This window comes from Gadus chalcogrammus, chromosome 8 (assembly GCF_026213295.1).
Source record: "Gadus chalcogrammus isolate NIFS_2021 chromosome 8, NIFS_Gcha_1.0, whole genome shotgun sequence".
Classification (NCBI taxonomy): Eukaryota; Metazoa; Chordata; class Actinopteri; order Gadiformes; family Gadidae; genus Gadus; species Gadus chalcogrammus.
The window spans coordinates 13422773-13439386 of NC_079419.1; the positions used below are offsets into that span (position 1 = coordinate 13422773).

The window sequence follows — 16614 nt, forward strand, 5'->3', positions numbered from 1 at the left end:
TTTAAACTTCTAAATCAAACATCTTGCGGGGCCGAAAGAGGGTTTAAACAAAATTGAAGCGGTTCACACAGAGAATTGGACGCATTGATTTCTTCGGGGCTGGGAGTTGGCTCCAAAAGCTGTGGTGTTGGTGCACCTTTATTTAAAACAGTGATTCATTCAAACAACACTTTAATGTGGCAACGGAGTGCAGAACACCACGTACCTTCTGAAGTGCCATTTCTCAACCGCAGGGATGTGTCTTTAGCAGCAACAACACCAGGAACACATCCCAATACCTCCCGAGTACTTCTGGTGTCCCAACGGAGGCCATAAAATGGAGGCAAGCGCTGTGATTTCACACGAGGCGTGCTGACATCAGGCATGCTGCCTCCAAAGAATCTGGAGGATAAATGCTATTTGAGCCATTATATTGTGCGTGCGTGTGTGCGTGTAGGTAGGGGATAGGGAATTCCAATCAACTTGTTGAAATGGCATTCAAGTCTGGGATCTTGAATCAATGATAGGGCAAAGCTCTACCGTCTTATGACAACGGAGACGGGAATGGAACCCGATGAAACCATGACCATGCAGTTGTTATACCCTTTTGGTCCACTTAAAAGCAGGATGGATGTGTTGGATCTTAACATTGGCAGGAACACTAATAGCTGGGGGGGGAAAAAGCGGGAGTTTCAGGTTTCACGTTCCTTTTAATATAAAAGGTTAAATGTGTAACCTGGTACGACATTAATGGATTCCGGTCAAATATTACAAAACGCAACGGATAGCCCCACTTTATCTCCTGCCATCCAAAACCATCCTCCCATCTCTCACGCCGGGATAACCTCGCAGACAAATCGTTTCTCCCCGGCGGTGGAATCCATCATGGGAGAGTCCACTAATCCATATTCAGCAACGTTTAGCATGTCATGTCATGGCAGATGAAAACACAGCCTGATTAATAATTCAACCCACCGGGCCCCTCCGCTGGAGAGAGAAACAAAAGGGGTGACGCGCTGGCAGGGCGGGCTCACCCGGGCAGAGCGAGGGGGGGGGGGGAGCGACAGAGGACGTTAAACTATCAACACTCGCCCTTTTGACAATTCATGGGTGGTCCTCTGAGCGGCTCCGTGGTCTGACCGCTGGGCAATGCGACCTTGTAGCATTCCGGGTTCAAGTCCTGACCCGACGCTATTCCACGATGACACCACTCACTCTCGCTTTCGACTCTCGGCCCTGTCCGTAAAAACAGGCCCAAATATCCTGTAGCCGCGGGAGGAGATACTCAAAGGTTAAACATGCAGATGAAAGATGTAAAGGCCCGTGTACACTCATCAAATATCCCATACAATATTCATAGCCGCCATTAGCTGCAGGGAGAGTTGTTCCCTAGCATTCTTATTTGTAGCGTCTGATATTCCCTCCCCTCCAGCACATTAAGAGCAGTGGGGATTCTGGTAAAGAACAGGCCGCTATACAAGCCGTCTGACACACACCTCTTAGGGCTCCTCTCCCTCCGAGTGAAGTGGATGTGCCACAGAGCCTGGGAGACCCTGGAGGGAGTTGGTGTAAGAAACCGTCTACCGCCTCGCGTACATAGCGTGGGTACAATAGACGCTCGCCGTAATCCCCCATCAGCCGCGCGTGGGGATCAAGCCAGTTAGCTCAGAGACTCCGCAAAGTGGCTAATGTTTCATGCTACTTATTTTGTGTTTGTGTTTTTTCTTTTCACGCCTGCTCTTTTCTTCTCTCCTTTATCTGTAAATGATCAGTAGTATCAGGGGGCGGATGCCAATTACACCGCCAGGTTTAATTGATTCCCAGAGAAGGACACTTTAAATAGTGGTGACAATAAATACTATTCGTCATAATAGTCAGTGTAACCGTGTTGCTGCGCCAATTGCCATGGAAACAATGAGCTTATTTTTAGCCATTGAGGCTAAACTTTTATCTAGAACATTTGAACTCCCCATTGAAGTCTTTTTACTCGGTGTCATGTGCATACACAAGCAAAGTATTTGTATTCCGCCATGCCATTCATCCAAAATTACCATCTGAGGAATGCACAAAATCTGAGGATCAATAAAAGTTGCAGGTGAACTTTGCTCACCTGCAACTCCGCTGTGAAGCGGTGAGTCATCGTCTATTAGCCTAAGGCAGTTTTAGTCCAAAACGGAGTGTACCAACTTCCTGATATTCAATTGCAAGAATTACTTCTGAAGTTCCCCTCACAGTGGTACTACCGAGCCACTGGTTTGATGAGGGTCATGATAACAAATCGATTGACAACTCGTTGATGTTTTTGCATTACCTCTAGGAGGCCTACAGGTCAGCTGGGGACGCTGGGAATCGAACCCAGTACCACAAGTCTATCCTGCCCTATTTTCCATCACCCCTTTCCCTCTCCCCAGGAGACCTCCAGCATGCTTCCTCCATACATCAAAGCTATTAATAACCAATTCAGGATTTCCACTGACACCCCGCGTGTTTGAAGCAGCCCCCGGTAACGGTATCCATGGTGAACGCTGCTGTGTTGCTGCCCGGCAACGTGATGTAGTGACATAACGGTGCACCAGTCAGCGTTAGGAAGCAGCATTCATCAGCACAAAAGCGGTTTAACGTGCCTTTACTGGTGTGGATTCATGTGCGTGCAGAACGACAACAAAGCGATCAATATGATTACCGTCAATGGGAGGATTTGATTCCCCTTTCACTATTAAATGGAATGTAGTCAAGCTAACGGCCACCCTGTCAGTGTTTAACCATTCATAAGCCTGACGTTAATGCTTCATAAACAACCCTGCAGGCTTCGTTAGACACATTAACAGTGTGACAATTGATTGGTTCCCTTCTATTGTTGCCCCTGTTGAAAGAAACGGAGCCATTGCATCATGGCTTTGCCGCATCAGAAAACAAACCCATATTCAGGGTAAATATAAACGATGAAATGTGGGGGACTCAACCTTTTATCCAAAAGGGATATTGCTTCGATCCACTATCGAACCACTGACGATGTCATGCTCAACCAGTTGCGCCACACATGACAGCGGGTGACACCAATATGTCACTTGAAGTCAATTTAAGGGAGAAGCCATTAACACCGCCAGCCACCTAGTGACCAGAGGGGACCGGTGTTGTTCAGACGTCAACTGCTTGCACCATCGGAGGAGGAGGAGGAAAAAAAGCCTAGCATGACATTGGGTGCGTACCAAAACGGTTTGTCCACTTAACCTTTGAGGAGAAAGAGTATCTGTAAGTGGTCAAGCAGCATGGAAATTAATCAAGCATTCTTGTTCTTTGGATTATGTTGTTTGGGTGCGAAACTCTGAAGCCCTTTCTGCGCAGGATGCATCGATGTATGCTCAGTACGGGGGCCGCTTCGCCGGGACCATTAGGCCACATCTGGTCTCTCACTACAGACCGGACCAGTTGGTAAGATGTCGATCGAGGACAACAGCTGGAGATTAAGGAAGTGAGGGGGATTCGCTACATGGTGACAGTTGGAACGCGCCCCCGCTGTTTGAACGCCCGCTGATGCGTCTTTGCACCCTCACACAGTCACACCGCCAAACTGTCAAACGACGCAACACCGCGCTAAAAATATTCACCAGTAAACCGGAGGTCTGCGCCCTAGTGGGGGGGAAATGGGTTCCGTCTGTTCAGAATATTAAACAGTCTCCGAGTCTCCCAACATGTACGACATGATCCAAAACAGGACACTTGTTTGTGTACAACGGTTAAAAAATATATGGTTTCAATAATGTAGCATATGCTTTCAACTAACCATCTGAACCAGCTACGATGTTAACTATTAAGCTAGTTAACTTATAGCACTTTCTGCAGCAAAACATTATTTAGGTGTCTTGTATTTTCGGCTGTGACCATCTGAGATCATAAGAATATCTTATCTTTGGTCACAGTGTCTTCATGGTCTGGAATGGTGATTCCTAGATTATAGCAGGCGGTCCCCAGAAGCAGTCACACCTGGATATAGGGAAGAACGTGAGCAATTGGAACTCACCAAGTCCACAGTGCAGTCGGTCCCGGAGAGGTCGAGATGGACCAGGCAGTTGGGCTGGGCCAGGAAAAGGTACAGGTTCTGCATCCAGGAGAAGAGAAGTACGTCACACATACACAGTTTGAGGTTTGAATTCAATGTTGCAGTTTTAAAAAGGGGTTTGTAAACATGGCAGAGCATGTGTGTGTTTGTGTGAATGAGAATGCATGCATGCCTGCCTGCGAAAGTGTGAGCGAGTGTGTATTACCCTGCATGCATGAGTAAGTATGTTTAGAAGAGTGAGACTGTGCATACAGTGAGGGAATCAGAGAGCGAGTGTGTGTATCTGAGTCAATTCGTGTGTCACATGCGCGTCCATGCTCCCAGTGTGTGTGTCCGACAATGTGTGCCTGTGTGCCTGCGTGATTGTGGGTGTCTCACAGTGGCGTCGTCTCCAGAGAGCACCCCAGGGTTCCGGCTGAGGTCCAGGTGGATCAGGGAGTTGGAGTAGTCATCACTCGAGCACAGCGCCTGGGACAGAGACACCACACCTGGGGGGGAGGGAGACAGAGACAGAGAGAGATAGACAGACTTTATTGGCAGTAGGGCACATAAATGCAATCCCTCAATTTCTAAATTAGTTCCTTCCCTGTACTTTTCTTATTTACAATATACTAGTGTACGAGAGTAAAATAAAGTCTGGTGGACCAGCATGACATCATTGATACACACTTGGGGTGCGTTTGTGCAATAGCTGTGCAATGGTGAGCCAGTCTGCCCACCATTGTATGCCCGCAGAGCCAGTCTACAGCTTGGGCTTAGCCCAGATCATCAACAGTTGACATTGCCTTTAATGAAGCTCATTAATAGGATGTCATTATCATAAGTATTACAGTCAACGAGGAAGAGGATGTAGGAAATGTTTAGGAAGAGTACGAGTTAGTAGGCCATATTTATTTTGCGTGTCCCGCTTTTGGTTACAAACTAGTTATAAACAGCGCTGGTGGAAAGAGTCAAAGACAACGGCATCTGAACCACTTGAGAGGAGATGGAGCCTCCGTTTCCCTGAAACCCAACACAAAGTCCTGGCCCCGGAGCGGATCCCGACAGACCCCCCACGGGGAGGCCTGGGCTGCTCATTAAACCCCTCCGTGGGCATCGCCTGCTGAGGAGCAAATATGGGGCGAACTAAAAATAAGAATAAACACACAGTCACCAACACACGAGTGGCGGGGGTAAGGACTGTGGACCAAAACGTTTCTGCTCCAAACGCCCGGGGGGGGGTTTTGACGTAACGGTATCTGTGTCATGCCACACCCCCCAAACCAACATTCCCTCTCCCGTCACGCTTGTAGTTCTCTTCCTACCCTTCCACACAGCACCCCCCTCTCCCCACTCTCCCTCCCTCCCTCCCTCCCTCCACGCCCACTCTCCCCTCCCCTTCCGCACTGTGCCGTCATCAGCTCCCCTCACGCTCTTCCCCCCCCTCCCTTCTCCTCGTCACGCCCACACTCCCATCCCTACACTTGCGTGTCCTCGCCTCAACTCATCCTCTGCACCCCCTCACATCCTCTCCTCCCCCCCCACGCCCTCCCCCCCGGGGGGCTGGCCGGCGAGGTTCTAAACCCATCATCCCCAATTTGGAGCGATTAGCAGGAAGTGGAGCCAGCGAGCGGGATGAGTGATGGGGAGGTCGGGGCCATTCTAATCCGTATCCATACACTAGCGGGGCTGCAGGTACCGACTCCACCGTCGCTCCGTAATGACAGACGACTCCACCGCGAGGAAACTACACTGTGTGTGTGTGTGTGTGTGTGTGTGTGTGTGTGTGTGTGTGTGTGTGTGTGTGTGTGTGTATCTGCCTGCTTGTCCGTCCATCTGTCTGTCAAGTGAGACACACACAAACACTGAGACAGAGACCGAGAAACAGAGTGGGGGAGAGAGAGAAGGTAGCCTCCCTTGTGTCATTGGATGCATACGTATGTAGATCTAGATGGGCGAGGTGGGAGGGGTTGGGGGGGGGCGTGGCGTCTATAAATATTCAACATATAAAAAAAAAGAGTAAAACAAGCCTAGCTACTGCAAAGTCATCAGCGTCCTTTCAGCACCCCAAGGTCACCGACCACAGCCTCACCCAGCACCCTTAATACGCTCCAACCACCGCGTCAGGCAACCGCCTTTCAGGGAGAGAGAGAGCGAGAGAGCGAGAGAGCGAGAGAGCGAGAGAACTGGGATCCACCAGAGTGTGCAGTAATGTCCGGCTGCAGGCCGATCGGGCCTCGGGGTGAGGCAAAGAGCAGAAGTAGGACACTGAACCCGGGGCCCCTGATAGGCTCTCAGTATAGCAGGCCGATAAACGAGCCCAGCGCCCTGGCTGACCATACCGAGCTCAGAGCATACATAAATAATAACCTGCTTAGCTGATCTAGAGTAAAGAAGGCCAGGGTGGAGGGAGAGGGGTGCTGAGGGAGAGAGAGATTGAGGGGTGCCGAGAGAGGGACTGAGAGAGAGAATGTGAGGGATGAAAAGAGAGATGGGAGATGAGAGATAGAGAGAGAGAGATTGAAAGGGATGGAGAGGGATGAAACAGATGAATGGAGAGAGATAGAATGAGGATGCGTGAGAGACGGTCAGAGCCTGATAAGAGATTGAAAGGGATGGAGAGCGATAAGACAAAGATAGCGGACGGTCAAATTAAGAGTGAGATGCAGGGAAATGTGGAGAGACTGATAAGAGCATATGCGCTGGGGAAGAGAGGCGACAGTGCGGGTCTCTAGCCTTGTCCATGAGTCCCGTTTCTCCACAGATTGTGTTTCACCATGCAGCCCCAGCGTCTTCCAGCACGAAGGTAAACACAGCGCTCATATCAACATGATTAATACATCATGACTATGAAACAGCCAATCGGGCCTCACTTTTTATATCTATATGTATATACACATATATATGTATGTGTGTGCATGAGTGTGTGTCCCTACACATGCCTACCCTTGGAGCTGAGCGAGGTCTTGGAGAGGTTGAGGAGGCGCAGACCCTTGTTGAGACGACACACCTGCAGGATGAGGTTGGACACACCTGGAGAGTGAGAGAGAATGAGAGAGAGAGAATGAGAGAGAGAGAGAGAGAGAGAGAGAACGAGAGAACGAGAGAACGAGAGAGAGAGAGAACGAGAGAGAACGAGAGAACGAGAGAGAACGAGAGAACGAGAGAGAGAACGAGAGAACGAGAGAACGAGAGAGAGAGAGAGAACGATAGAACGAGAGACAATGAGAGACAATGAGAGAGGGAGAGCCAGAGATGATGAGAGGGGGAGAGCGAGAGAGAGCGACAAAGAGAGCGACAGAGCAAGAGAAAGAGACAGCGAGAGATGGAGTGTTGCCAGAGTCCTCAAATGAGCCGTATGATGCACAAGGTCACCCCCGGCCAATGCTTAGTGAAGGAGAAGGCTACTAACCATAGCTCACAAAGTACGAGAAAGATTGTGTGTACATTGGCACAGACATACATTAGCACATTTTGTGTGGCTGTGTCTGAATGTTAAATTAGTGGCAAGGCTGCCGGCTGGTCCAAACATCTGCATCAGAGGATACTTCCCCAAAGCTACTACAAGCAACGTTTCTCTGAGATGGTCATTAAGGAGCAGGCCGGGCTTTGGGTCACTTGCTCAAGGAGGCTTTAGGGTGGACTGCGGATACGAGGGGATTAAACCCAGTACCTTTTAGCTGTCACTAAAGCCATCATCATGAGCACTAGACTGTCCCTCTTCAGACAGAGCTCTCAAGGACAAACACAGCCATGATAAAATGAAGCAATAAAAGTGTTAAAACCAACAGAAGCAATCTTGGCTCGATCGGCAACGTGTGAAGGAGCAAATAGAAATGAGGTATAAAAATACAAACTTAAAATCTAATGATGGGGTGGAGGGAGGGAAGGCGCTGCCGTCAATGAAGTGTAGCAGAAGTGAGGACAGACTGAGAGCAGACGGAGACAGACGGGCTACGACGGTGTTTCTGCAGAAACACCGAGTTGAGTAGGATTACATAGTAAATGAATAAACCTGCTGCAGGCACAGAGAGAGTCTCTCTCTCCCTCTCCCCCTTTCTGCCTCTCTCCCTCTCTCTCTCTCTCTCTCTCTCTCAGGGACGTCCGAGCTCAGATGTAAACACAGAGAGAGATTGGGAGATAGACTGTGCAAGAGGGCCAGAGAGAAAGAAACACTGAGCTTGAGACAGCCAAAAAACAGGAGAGTGAACTAAAGAGAGTGACCGAGAGAGAAAGTGAGCGCATGCCAGAGAGTGTGAGCGAGCCAGAGAGTGCTCTCAGAGTCCTGTGTGTGTGTGTGTGTGTGTGTGTGTGTGTGTGTGTGTGTGTGTGTGTGTGTGTGTGTGTGTGTGTGTGTGTGTGTGTGTGTGTGTGTGTGTGTGTGTGTGTGTGTGTGTGTGTGTGTGTGTGTGTGTGTGTGTGTGTGTGTGTGTGTGTGTGTGTGTACCTTGGTTGTCCAGTGTGTTATGTGACAGGTTGAGGGAGTGGATCACGGACGACGGGTTTTCCGACAGTGCGGAGGCCATCTTCTGGGGGAAGTCCCTGTGGAGACATCCCAACCCTCAGAATAAATCACCCGGCCTCTGAGAAGACGTGCCAGCCATCAAACCCTCCTCAATGCAGCCGGGGCTCTGCCGCACTGCAACCCCTGTTGGAGCTCCGACGATCCGACACGTCCCAAAAGCAGCTTAATCTTTATGCTAATTCGCTATGCCCGGAGGTGGGCTGATTCATTTAGAGCCTTATTGAATTGGGACTTTGGTTCTGCATGTTTTGGTTCTAGGAGCAGCTAGCTTGGAACCTCAGGAACGTGCTGTTGAGGAGCTTCCACATCAGTGTCACGAGGGCACGATGCGGAGATGTTTCAAGAAGCAAACAGGGCGGCTCGAGGGGGGGGGGGGGGGGGGGGGGTTGGTTCCACAAAAGGGGGGCAGGAGGGTATACAAGCACCAACAGGCAGAAGCGGAAGGGACAAAAGTAGCAAAAAGAAGCAAAGGAGGCGTGGGCCTTGTGCGTGCTTGTTTGGTATGACAAGGAACGTGGGCGTAAAGTTAGAGGAGGAGCAAGGAAGGAAGATGTGTGAGAAGGAAAGGAGGAGGGAAACAAGAGGAGGAGGACAGCAGACTTTTGGCAGAGGGGAGCATGCAAAGAACCAGAGAGAGAAGGATGAAGAGTAAGAAGATGCACATTTTGGGTGGGATGGAAGAGAGAGCCAGAGGGAGACAGACAGCGAGACAGAGACAAAGAAGATAAATAGAGACAAAGAGAGCTAGACTCACGACTTGAGGCCGGCGTTCTCCAGCGTCAGCTCCTCCAGGCTGTTGGACTTGCTGACGGTGTGGAGCACCTGGTCCACCACCTCCGAGCCCTGACGAACACACCCAGGAAGAGAGGCTGATTCAGGGGCAGAGGTCCGCCGTGCCCCTCTCTCCCGCCAGCGCCCCCCAGCCAGGCCCCTGGCTGACTGCATAGCTCCAGGTGGTTAAAGCAGCTCGTCACAGGGATGGAGTGACTCCCTTCCATTTCCCCAGGTCTCGAATTTTCCTCAAGAATCGATTCTTAAAAAATGTCTTCATTGGGATCGACTCCAAACCGTTGGATCGAAGGAACAGAAACTTAAAGCGACACTGTAATACTTTAAGTCATTTATTACCTCAAATCAACGTATTCATTCATAAATAAGTCCTCATTGGTGTAAAATTATCTCTGCCAAAAATGTCACTTATCCTCCTGAGTGAAGAATAATTAATATGTAGTTACATAGGATGGGTAAGCTTCATGGAGGCTTCCATGTTCTTCCGGTCTATGAACTGCCGACAGGGACAAAAGGCACTACGTACTACAGGAAATGCAAACGCGTTTTCACTCTGAGCCAGCGTGAATGATGACTGAAATAATTCACTATCTTGCTCGAGGAATAATTACTCATACATCATTAGCTTACACTAATGATTAAATGCAGTTTGAAATTTGTTTGAAAAAACGAACCTCATCATCACTCGAATGACTCGATGAGGTAGTATTGGATGTCATGACACAGCTTCTTGGCACATACTGCCCACCGTAGTTTTTGAACAAGCGAACACTATAAGTTTGAATGCAATATACAATTGTACCACTAGATTCGAGTAATTTTTACACAGTGTCCGTTTAAAAGATGGAATGTAAAAAGTATTTGAGGGGAAATGGCCTTGGCGTTCATCCACCATTAATGACAGAAATGTGATGTGAGGATAGTTGTGTGATGTTGACTTAGCCCATCTCTGTATCAGCCATTTTAGATTTTAGAGAGCTCTCAAGTTATTTCTGTCCAATCAGGTCATCTCTTCCCTGATTGGTTCTGAGAATTCATCTTGCTTATCAATCAAAGCTGCGTGAAATGCAACACTTGTAAGTACCGGAGAAAACCAGGGAAAAAAACAAACTCTTCCACTCTTCTCTACTCTCTGTCTTAACTCACAAATAATAACTACAGAATATTTTACTTGATTTTTTATGTGATTTAATTTGAAATCGGGGTCAATTAAAAATGTATTTGACTGAATTGAGGATCGCTGATCCCTAGTGTATTATCTGTCAAGTTAGGAAGAGTAAGCACTGAATAAAGGAACCATGACACCTTGTATTTCAGATTTCTATGCTGCTCTGTACGCGCTCCAGTCGTCATTAAAACTGGGTAACGCAGCACTATAACCTTTCTTTCTGTAGCTCCTCCGAATTTGATTGCTTGCTTTTGATTGCTCTTAGCCTCACTTGGAAGAAACTCATTTTGGATAAAAAGTGTGCTTAAGGAATCACTACGAATGTAAATGAAGTCACTATTACCATTTGCTTATATTTTATCCAAAGCACTTTACGGCTGGCACCCTGAGAACAGCAGCAGTGGCGAGTCATATGTCAACAGTGGTGAAGCTAGGGCGACTAGCTGGCCAGAACTTTTACCATTGTCATCGTCAGTAAGTAGTTATGTAGTGAATATGTTTTTTATCTGCAGGAATAAATCTAAACAATGTTTTGGCTGGGAAGTTACATCACAAAAAAAATGTTTTTAAGGTTTGATTTTTCCTGAAAACAACCCTGGTCTCTTGGGGGGCCTCCCTCTGTCTGATCACAGCAAAATGGGGCTTACGTAATGTAATAATAGTCTTATCCTTCTACAAAGTTACACATTTTTGGGGCTTTTCAAGCAGTTTTCCGCAGCAACACGAGCTGCTCTCTAACGCTGAAGCAAGAGCTCTGGGCTCCTCTGGTACAGAGATAAACACGTGGTCTCAGACGGGTTCTAATAACGCCAGTAGAAAGACAACAGCCTGACGCCCAACCGGCTGGCGAGTCCGGATCCATTCCGTTTGATTCATGGAAAGACTCTCAACGCATTCTTGGGGTGGCTGTTGTTTCTCGTATGAATATTTCATGAAATCAGCCAAAATCACGGCCGCGGCTACAACCAAAGAACAGGATTTTAATCTGGCCGACACGCTTAGAGTGCGAGGAGACGGAGAAGAATCCAAAGAATAACAAATCAGGGTTATCAGCGGAAAACTTTGGTCAGGGAACTTCAATGGCACTCTGGTACGTCTGAAGAGATACGGCACATGTTGATGCTAGTGTGCGGCTTTATCTTTGTAGTTCCTGCCTTGTGATAATAATAATAATAATAATAATAATAATAATAATAATAATAATAATAATAATAATAATAATTATACAGCGTCTAGAGTTACAGGAGACTTTTCGTCTTCTCCTCCTTTGCATCTATTATGCATGCGCTGTATGATTATGATGAAGCTACGTCCGCCCACTGCCACTGCTGTCGTTTCCCAAAAATTAATATAGCACACTAGAGAGCTTCTCCGAGGCACTGGAGATAGTGTTACGAGGAACTCGATATAGCAGATTAAAGAAGGTGACATTTGTAACCATCTATAGCGATAGTACCTATGGGATGGAGATACTTACTAGGGGAATAGTTATGGATACTACAGAGATGGGTACTAGAGGCTAGTTACAATATAGATGGTTACAGTTACTATCGATAAGGTTACTAGGGAATGGGTTGGTTTGCATAGAGATGGTTATTGGAGTCTCGTTACAATATAGATGATTACTAGAGGATGGGTATGGTTTGTATCAATATAGTTACTAGGGGCAATCACTTTAGAGATGGTTACTATAGAGATGGTTACCAGGGGATGGATACGGTTACTATAGAGATGGTTACCAGGGGATGGATACGGTTACTATAGAGATGGTTACCAGGCGCATGTCCTTGCAGTGGAGTTTGGTGAACCACGTGTTGTACGCCATGGACGCCACAATCACCGCCAAGTCCCTGGAACACACACACACACACACACACACACACACACACACACACACACACACACACACACACACACACACACACACACACACACACACACACACACACACAGTTAGATAAAGGAAAACCCTTGAATTAGCAGAGCTCATCTGCTGCAGGCCATTTCGATGTCATTGATCCATAAATTTACATTACGGCGAAACTTCTTTCTCCCTAGCCCCTCCCCCGGCCAACGGCAGTTCATCATCCTGACAGAGGGGGGGATGGGAGCACAGCGCACCGGGACACCCTTCTGATCATGTGACTGATGTGGCTCCCTGCTGGGGGCTGGGCAGAGGGCGGAGATGGGGAGCGGGGGGAGCGGGGAGGTTGAGGGATTTGCTGCAGGGGGAAGATGGTGGGGGAGAAAGAGGGGGGAGAACGTGGTGGAGGAAGGAGATAGAGGAGGGATGGAGGGAAGATAGGGAGAGGACGGAGACGGGGCGGAAGGAGAAGATGGAGGGCGAGAGATTGGAGGGGGGAGATGGCGGAGAAACGGGTAGAGATGGGAGGGAGCAGAGGGTGGAAAGGAGGGATGGAATGGAAGATGGGGGGTGTAGGTTAAGGAGTGGGAGGGAGAGTAGGGGGTGGAGGGGAGAGAGGGTTGGGGGCAAGGGGATGGAGGGGTGGGTTCATCAAGAGGGAAAAAGGAGGGAGAGAGGCAGGACAGAGATGGAGAGGGCGGTCGATGGATGGGGTCGTTGTTTACCCAATACGAACACGTTGAGATTCTGAGTACGGACCCCTGGTGTAAACACACACACGCACACGCACGCCAACTGGCCCACTGCCTGTGCATAATTGTTTGTGCGCGTGTTGTTGTCTGTGAGGGAGAGAGACAAATGAAAATGGAGTGGAAAGTTGTGAGGGAGGAACCAGAGACTAGAAAGCGAGGAGAAGATGAGAGAGAATATTGAGCGGGAGAGAGTGAGACAGGGCAAGAGGAAAGGAGAGAATAGAGGAAGAGCTTAGGAAGAGAGAAGTAAAACAACGGACGAGATGGAAGGAAAATGGAGGGATAGGAGGGAGGGAGGAGATGGAAGGATACATAAAATGACAGAGTGTGTGTGAATGTATACGCGCGTGTGTGAATGTATACGCGTGTGTGTGAATGTATACGCGTGTGTGTGAATGTATACGCGTGTGTGTGAATGTATACGCGTGTGTGTGAATGTATACGCGTGTGTGTGAATGTATACGCGTGTGTGTGAATGTATACGCGTGTGTGTGAATGTATACGCGTGTGTGTGAATGTATACGCGCGTGCGTGCGCGTACGTGTGCTATGCGTCTCAATTGTCCACCTGAAACACTTCCATACACCACTTGACAAGTGGAAGAGGAAGAGGAAGAGGAAGAGGGGGGCGGAGAGCAAGCCGGGGGACGGACGAAGGGGAGGTTCACAAGAGTACAGAGATAAAGTCAGGCGAGGAATGGAAAGAGGAAAAAGAAGGGATGCCTGTCTGTCTGTCTGTCTGTCTGTCTGTCTGTCTGTCTGTCTGTCTGTCTGTCTGTCTGTCTGTCTGTCTGTCTGTCTGTCTGTCTGTCTGTCTGTCTGTCTGTCTGTCTGTCTGTCTGTCTGTCTGTCTGTCTGTCTGTCTGTCTGTCTGTCTGTCTGTCTGTCTGTCTGTCTGTCTGTCTGTCTGTCTGTCTGTCTGTCTGTCTGTCTGTCTGTCTGTCTGTCTGTCTGTCTGTCTGTCTGTCTGTCTGTCTGTCTGTCTGTCTGTCTGTCTGTGCTTTACACAAAGAGGGCAGGACTTTAAATCTCAGAGTAAGATGGCTGCAGGCCCCATTCCTTTAAGCCAGAACAACCACAGCACTCCTTCCCAAACGCATGGTGTGCGTGCGTGTCTGTGTGTGCGCTAGAGTGGCTCTTTGCACTTGTCATGATGCATTCATCATCAACAAGGTTTGGGTTTCGACAGCAGATCATGCATTTGACCTCTGGCAATGGGGCACGCGTGTGTGCGAGTGAGAGAGTGAGCGAGTGAGCATGTGACAAGGGAGACAGACAAACGCACACACTTCCATTGGAAGCATCTGGTCCCAGTGAAAACACACCAACCCTTTTCCAGCCCCCTCAAAGGAGTCGACCCAGTGACAGGTCCTTTAAATATCCAGAGACCACCTGACGTCTGGAGCGTGACTCAGGTGGAGGGGGCCGAGGGGGGAGGGGGTAATGGAAGATGTGTCGCCAATACCAAAAGAGGCAGGCAGCCACACCGGGGACGTCTAAAGAAGAGGCAGGCAGCCACACCGGGGACGTCTAAAGAAGAGGCAGGCACTGTGTGTGTGCGTGCGTTTTTGTATGTGTCTGTTTGTGTGTAAACCAGCTGTCTGCAGAGTTCTTAAAGCTAAAAAACACTCAAGCATAACGCTACTTCTCCCAAACCTACTCCTCTCCCCACACACCGGAAACAACAAGTAACACACACACAAACACACAGGCTTACTCACTCTGCTGCTAGGGACACACACACACACACAAAATCACAGGCTTACTTACTCTGCTGCTCGGGACAGGGAGGGAGGGAGGGAGGGAGGGAGGGACACACACACACACACACACACACACACACACACACACACACACACACACACACACACACACACACACACACACACACACACACACACACACACACACACACACACACACACACACACACACACACACACACACAGCGGGGGCCATTTGGGCACATCAGAGACGGAAGAGGAAAGTGGGTCGTCAGGGTAAGGGACCGGTTTGGAGGGGGAGGGGGGGGGGGGGTGTGATCACACAGGAGAGATCAACTGCAGCAGTCGGAGTCAAGAATAAATAAAACCCAAAATACAAGGAAGAACAGTGATGATGATGCTAGTGGCTACATGAGACTGAAAGAGCAAGAGAGAGGGTCACAGAGAGAAACAAAAGGAAAGAGGAAGACCAATAGAAGACAGAAGTGAAGACCAAGATAAACAGAAATTAGAAGAGAGACAGGCATACAGACGGGGAGAAACAGAAAGAGAAAAAGAGGAGAAGACAGAAAGAGAGATGCACAGGGATAATCACAAAGATTGACAGAGAGAGAGACAGAGACAGACAGAGAGCGAGAGAGAGAACGAGCAAGAGTGAGAACGACAGAGAGCCAGAGACATACACACAGAGCCAAAGAAAGCACCGGAACGAGAGAGTGTGAGTGACAGGGAACGAGAGAAAGAGACAAAGCGAGAGAGGCACAGAGAGGCTGGCAACGTAAGGAACGGCTGAGTGGAGGCAGAGGTGTGGGGAGGCTCGTCAGCGGCGCGGGCTCCCGGGCGCTGGTGGTTCACACGGAGGCCAACGCTCCGTCTACAACACGGTTCCCTGCGGCGCCTTCCTCCATCCCTCCTCCCCCTCATCTTAAGAACACAACGTGTAATTAAAACCCTTCTCCTCTTCCATTCATCTCGTCAAAACATTTTGTTGACACTAAAGCTCCCGAATAGGTGCGTTTGTTTTGACATCCCGGGACTTTTAGCTGGCAGGTGGATGAGGTGAAGAGCAGAACAACAAACACATCTTTGTTCCCCCTGATATATATATATATATATATATATCCACATAAAATCTGCTTCGGCAGCCTTTTGAACACCGATACAGAAATAGATGCTTTTAAGTATTTAACCATGCTGGCAGCAAGTCAATCAGAAAACAAAATCAATAATGTCTAATCCATACCAATATTATGGTCTGTTTAGCCCGCAAGAAAATATGAAGTGATGTATTCATCCAAACGTGACATTTCCGTCAGGTTCCGATAATATTCAAAAAGACCCAAATGTCAGGCCTTAGTCGGTAAAGGTCAGCCGCGCGCGCATGCGTGCGCGTGTGCGTGCGTGCCTGCCCGGTTGTGTGTGTGTGTGTGTGCACGCATGCTAGGCAGGTGAGCCAGGGCTGAATGTGCGCATGCATCAAGAAAACAAAATGGTGCGTTGATCCGGCTGAGGTCGTCACGGCAACGGATAAGAGCTGACATTGCGGTTTGTAGCCGCGGGGCAAACGCTGCGCTAGGAACGAAAGAACAGGGGTATGAAGAGAAGGCCTTGTAAGGCCTGCACTTTAAGGACAAGGGGAGTACGCTGGCCCACTCCTACATAGCCATTATGAAGCAAATTGCTCAAAGCGATTATAATAACATGATTAATGAGCAGATAAGGCTTATTAAGGAGCCCATTAGGGTCAGGGCACCTTCTTAAACCATGGGGGGGAT

The 16614-nt window shown here is 48.8% G+C and overlaps 1 protein-coding gene across 1 annotated transcript in view; it reads right to left on the reverse strand.

Annotated features, from left to right (window-relative positions):
* carmil3 (capping protein regulator and myosin 1 linker 3) overlaps positions 1–16614 on the reverse strand; it is a 66910-nt gene that overhangs the window by 39958 nt on the left and 10338 nt on the right. The window contains exons 8-13 of the mRNA XM_056596332.1: positions 12275–12350; positions 9298–9386; positions 8466–8560; positions 6965–7051; positions 4418–4527; positions 4001–4078 (exon numbers count right to left, since the gene is read on the reverse strand). Coding sequence (XP_056452307.1) covers positions 4001–4078; positions 4418–4527; positions 6965–7051; positions 8466–8560; positions 9298–9386; positions 12275–12350 — 535 coding nt within the window. The remainder of the gene's footprint in view (positions 1–4000; positions 4079–4417; positions 4528–6964; positions 7052–8465; positions 8561–9297; positions 9387–12274; positions 12351–16614) is intronic.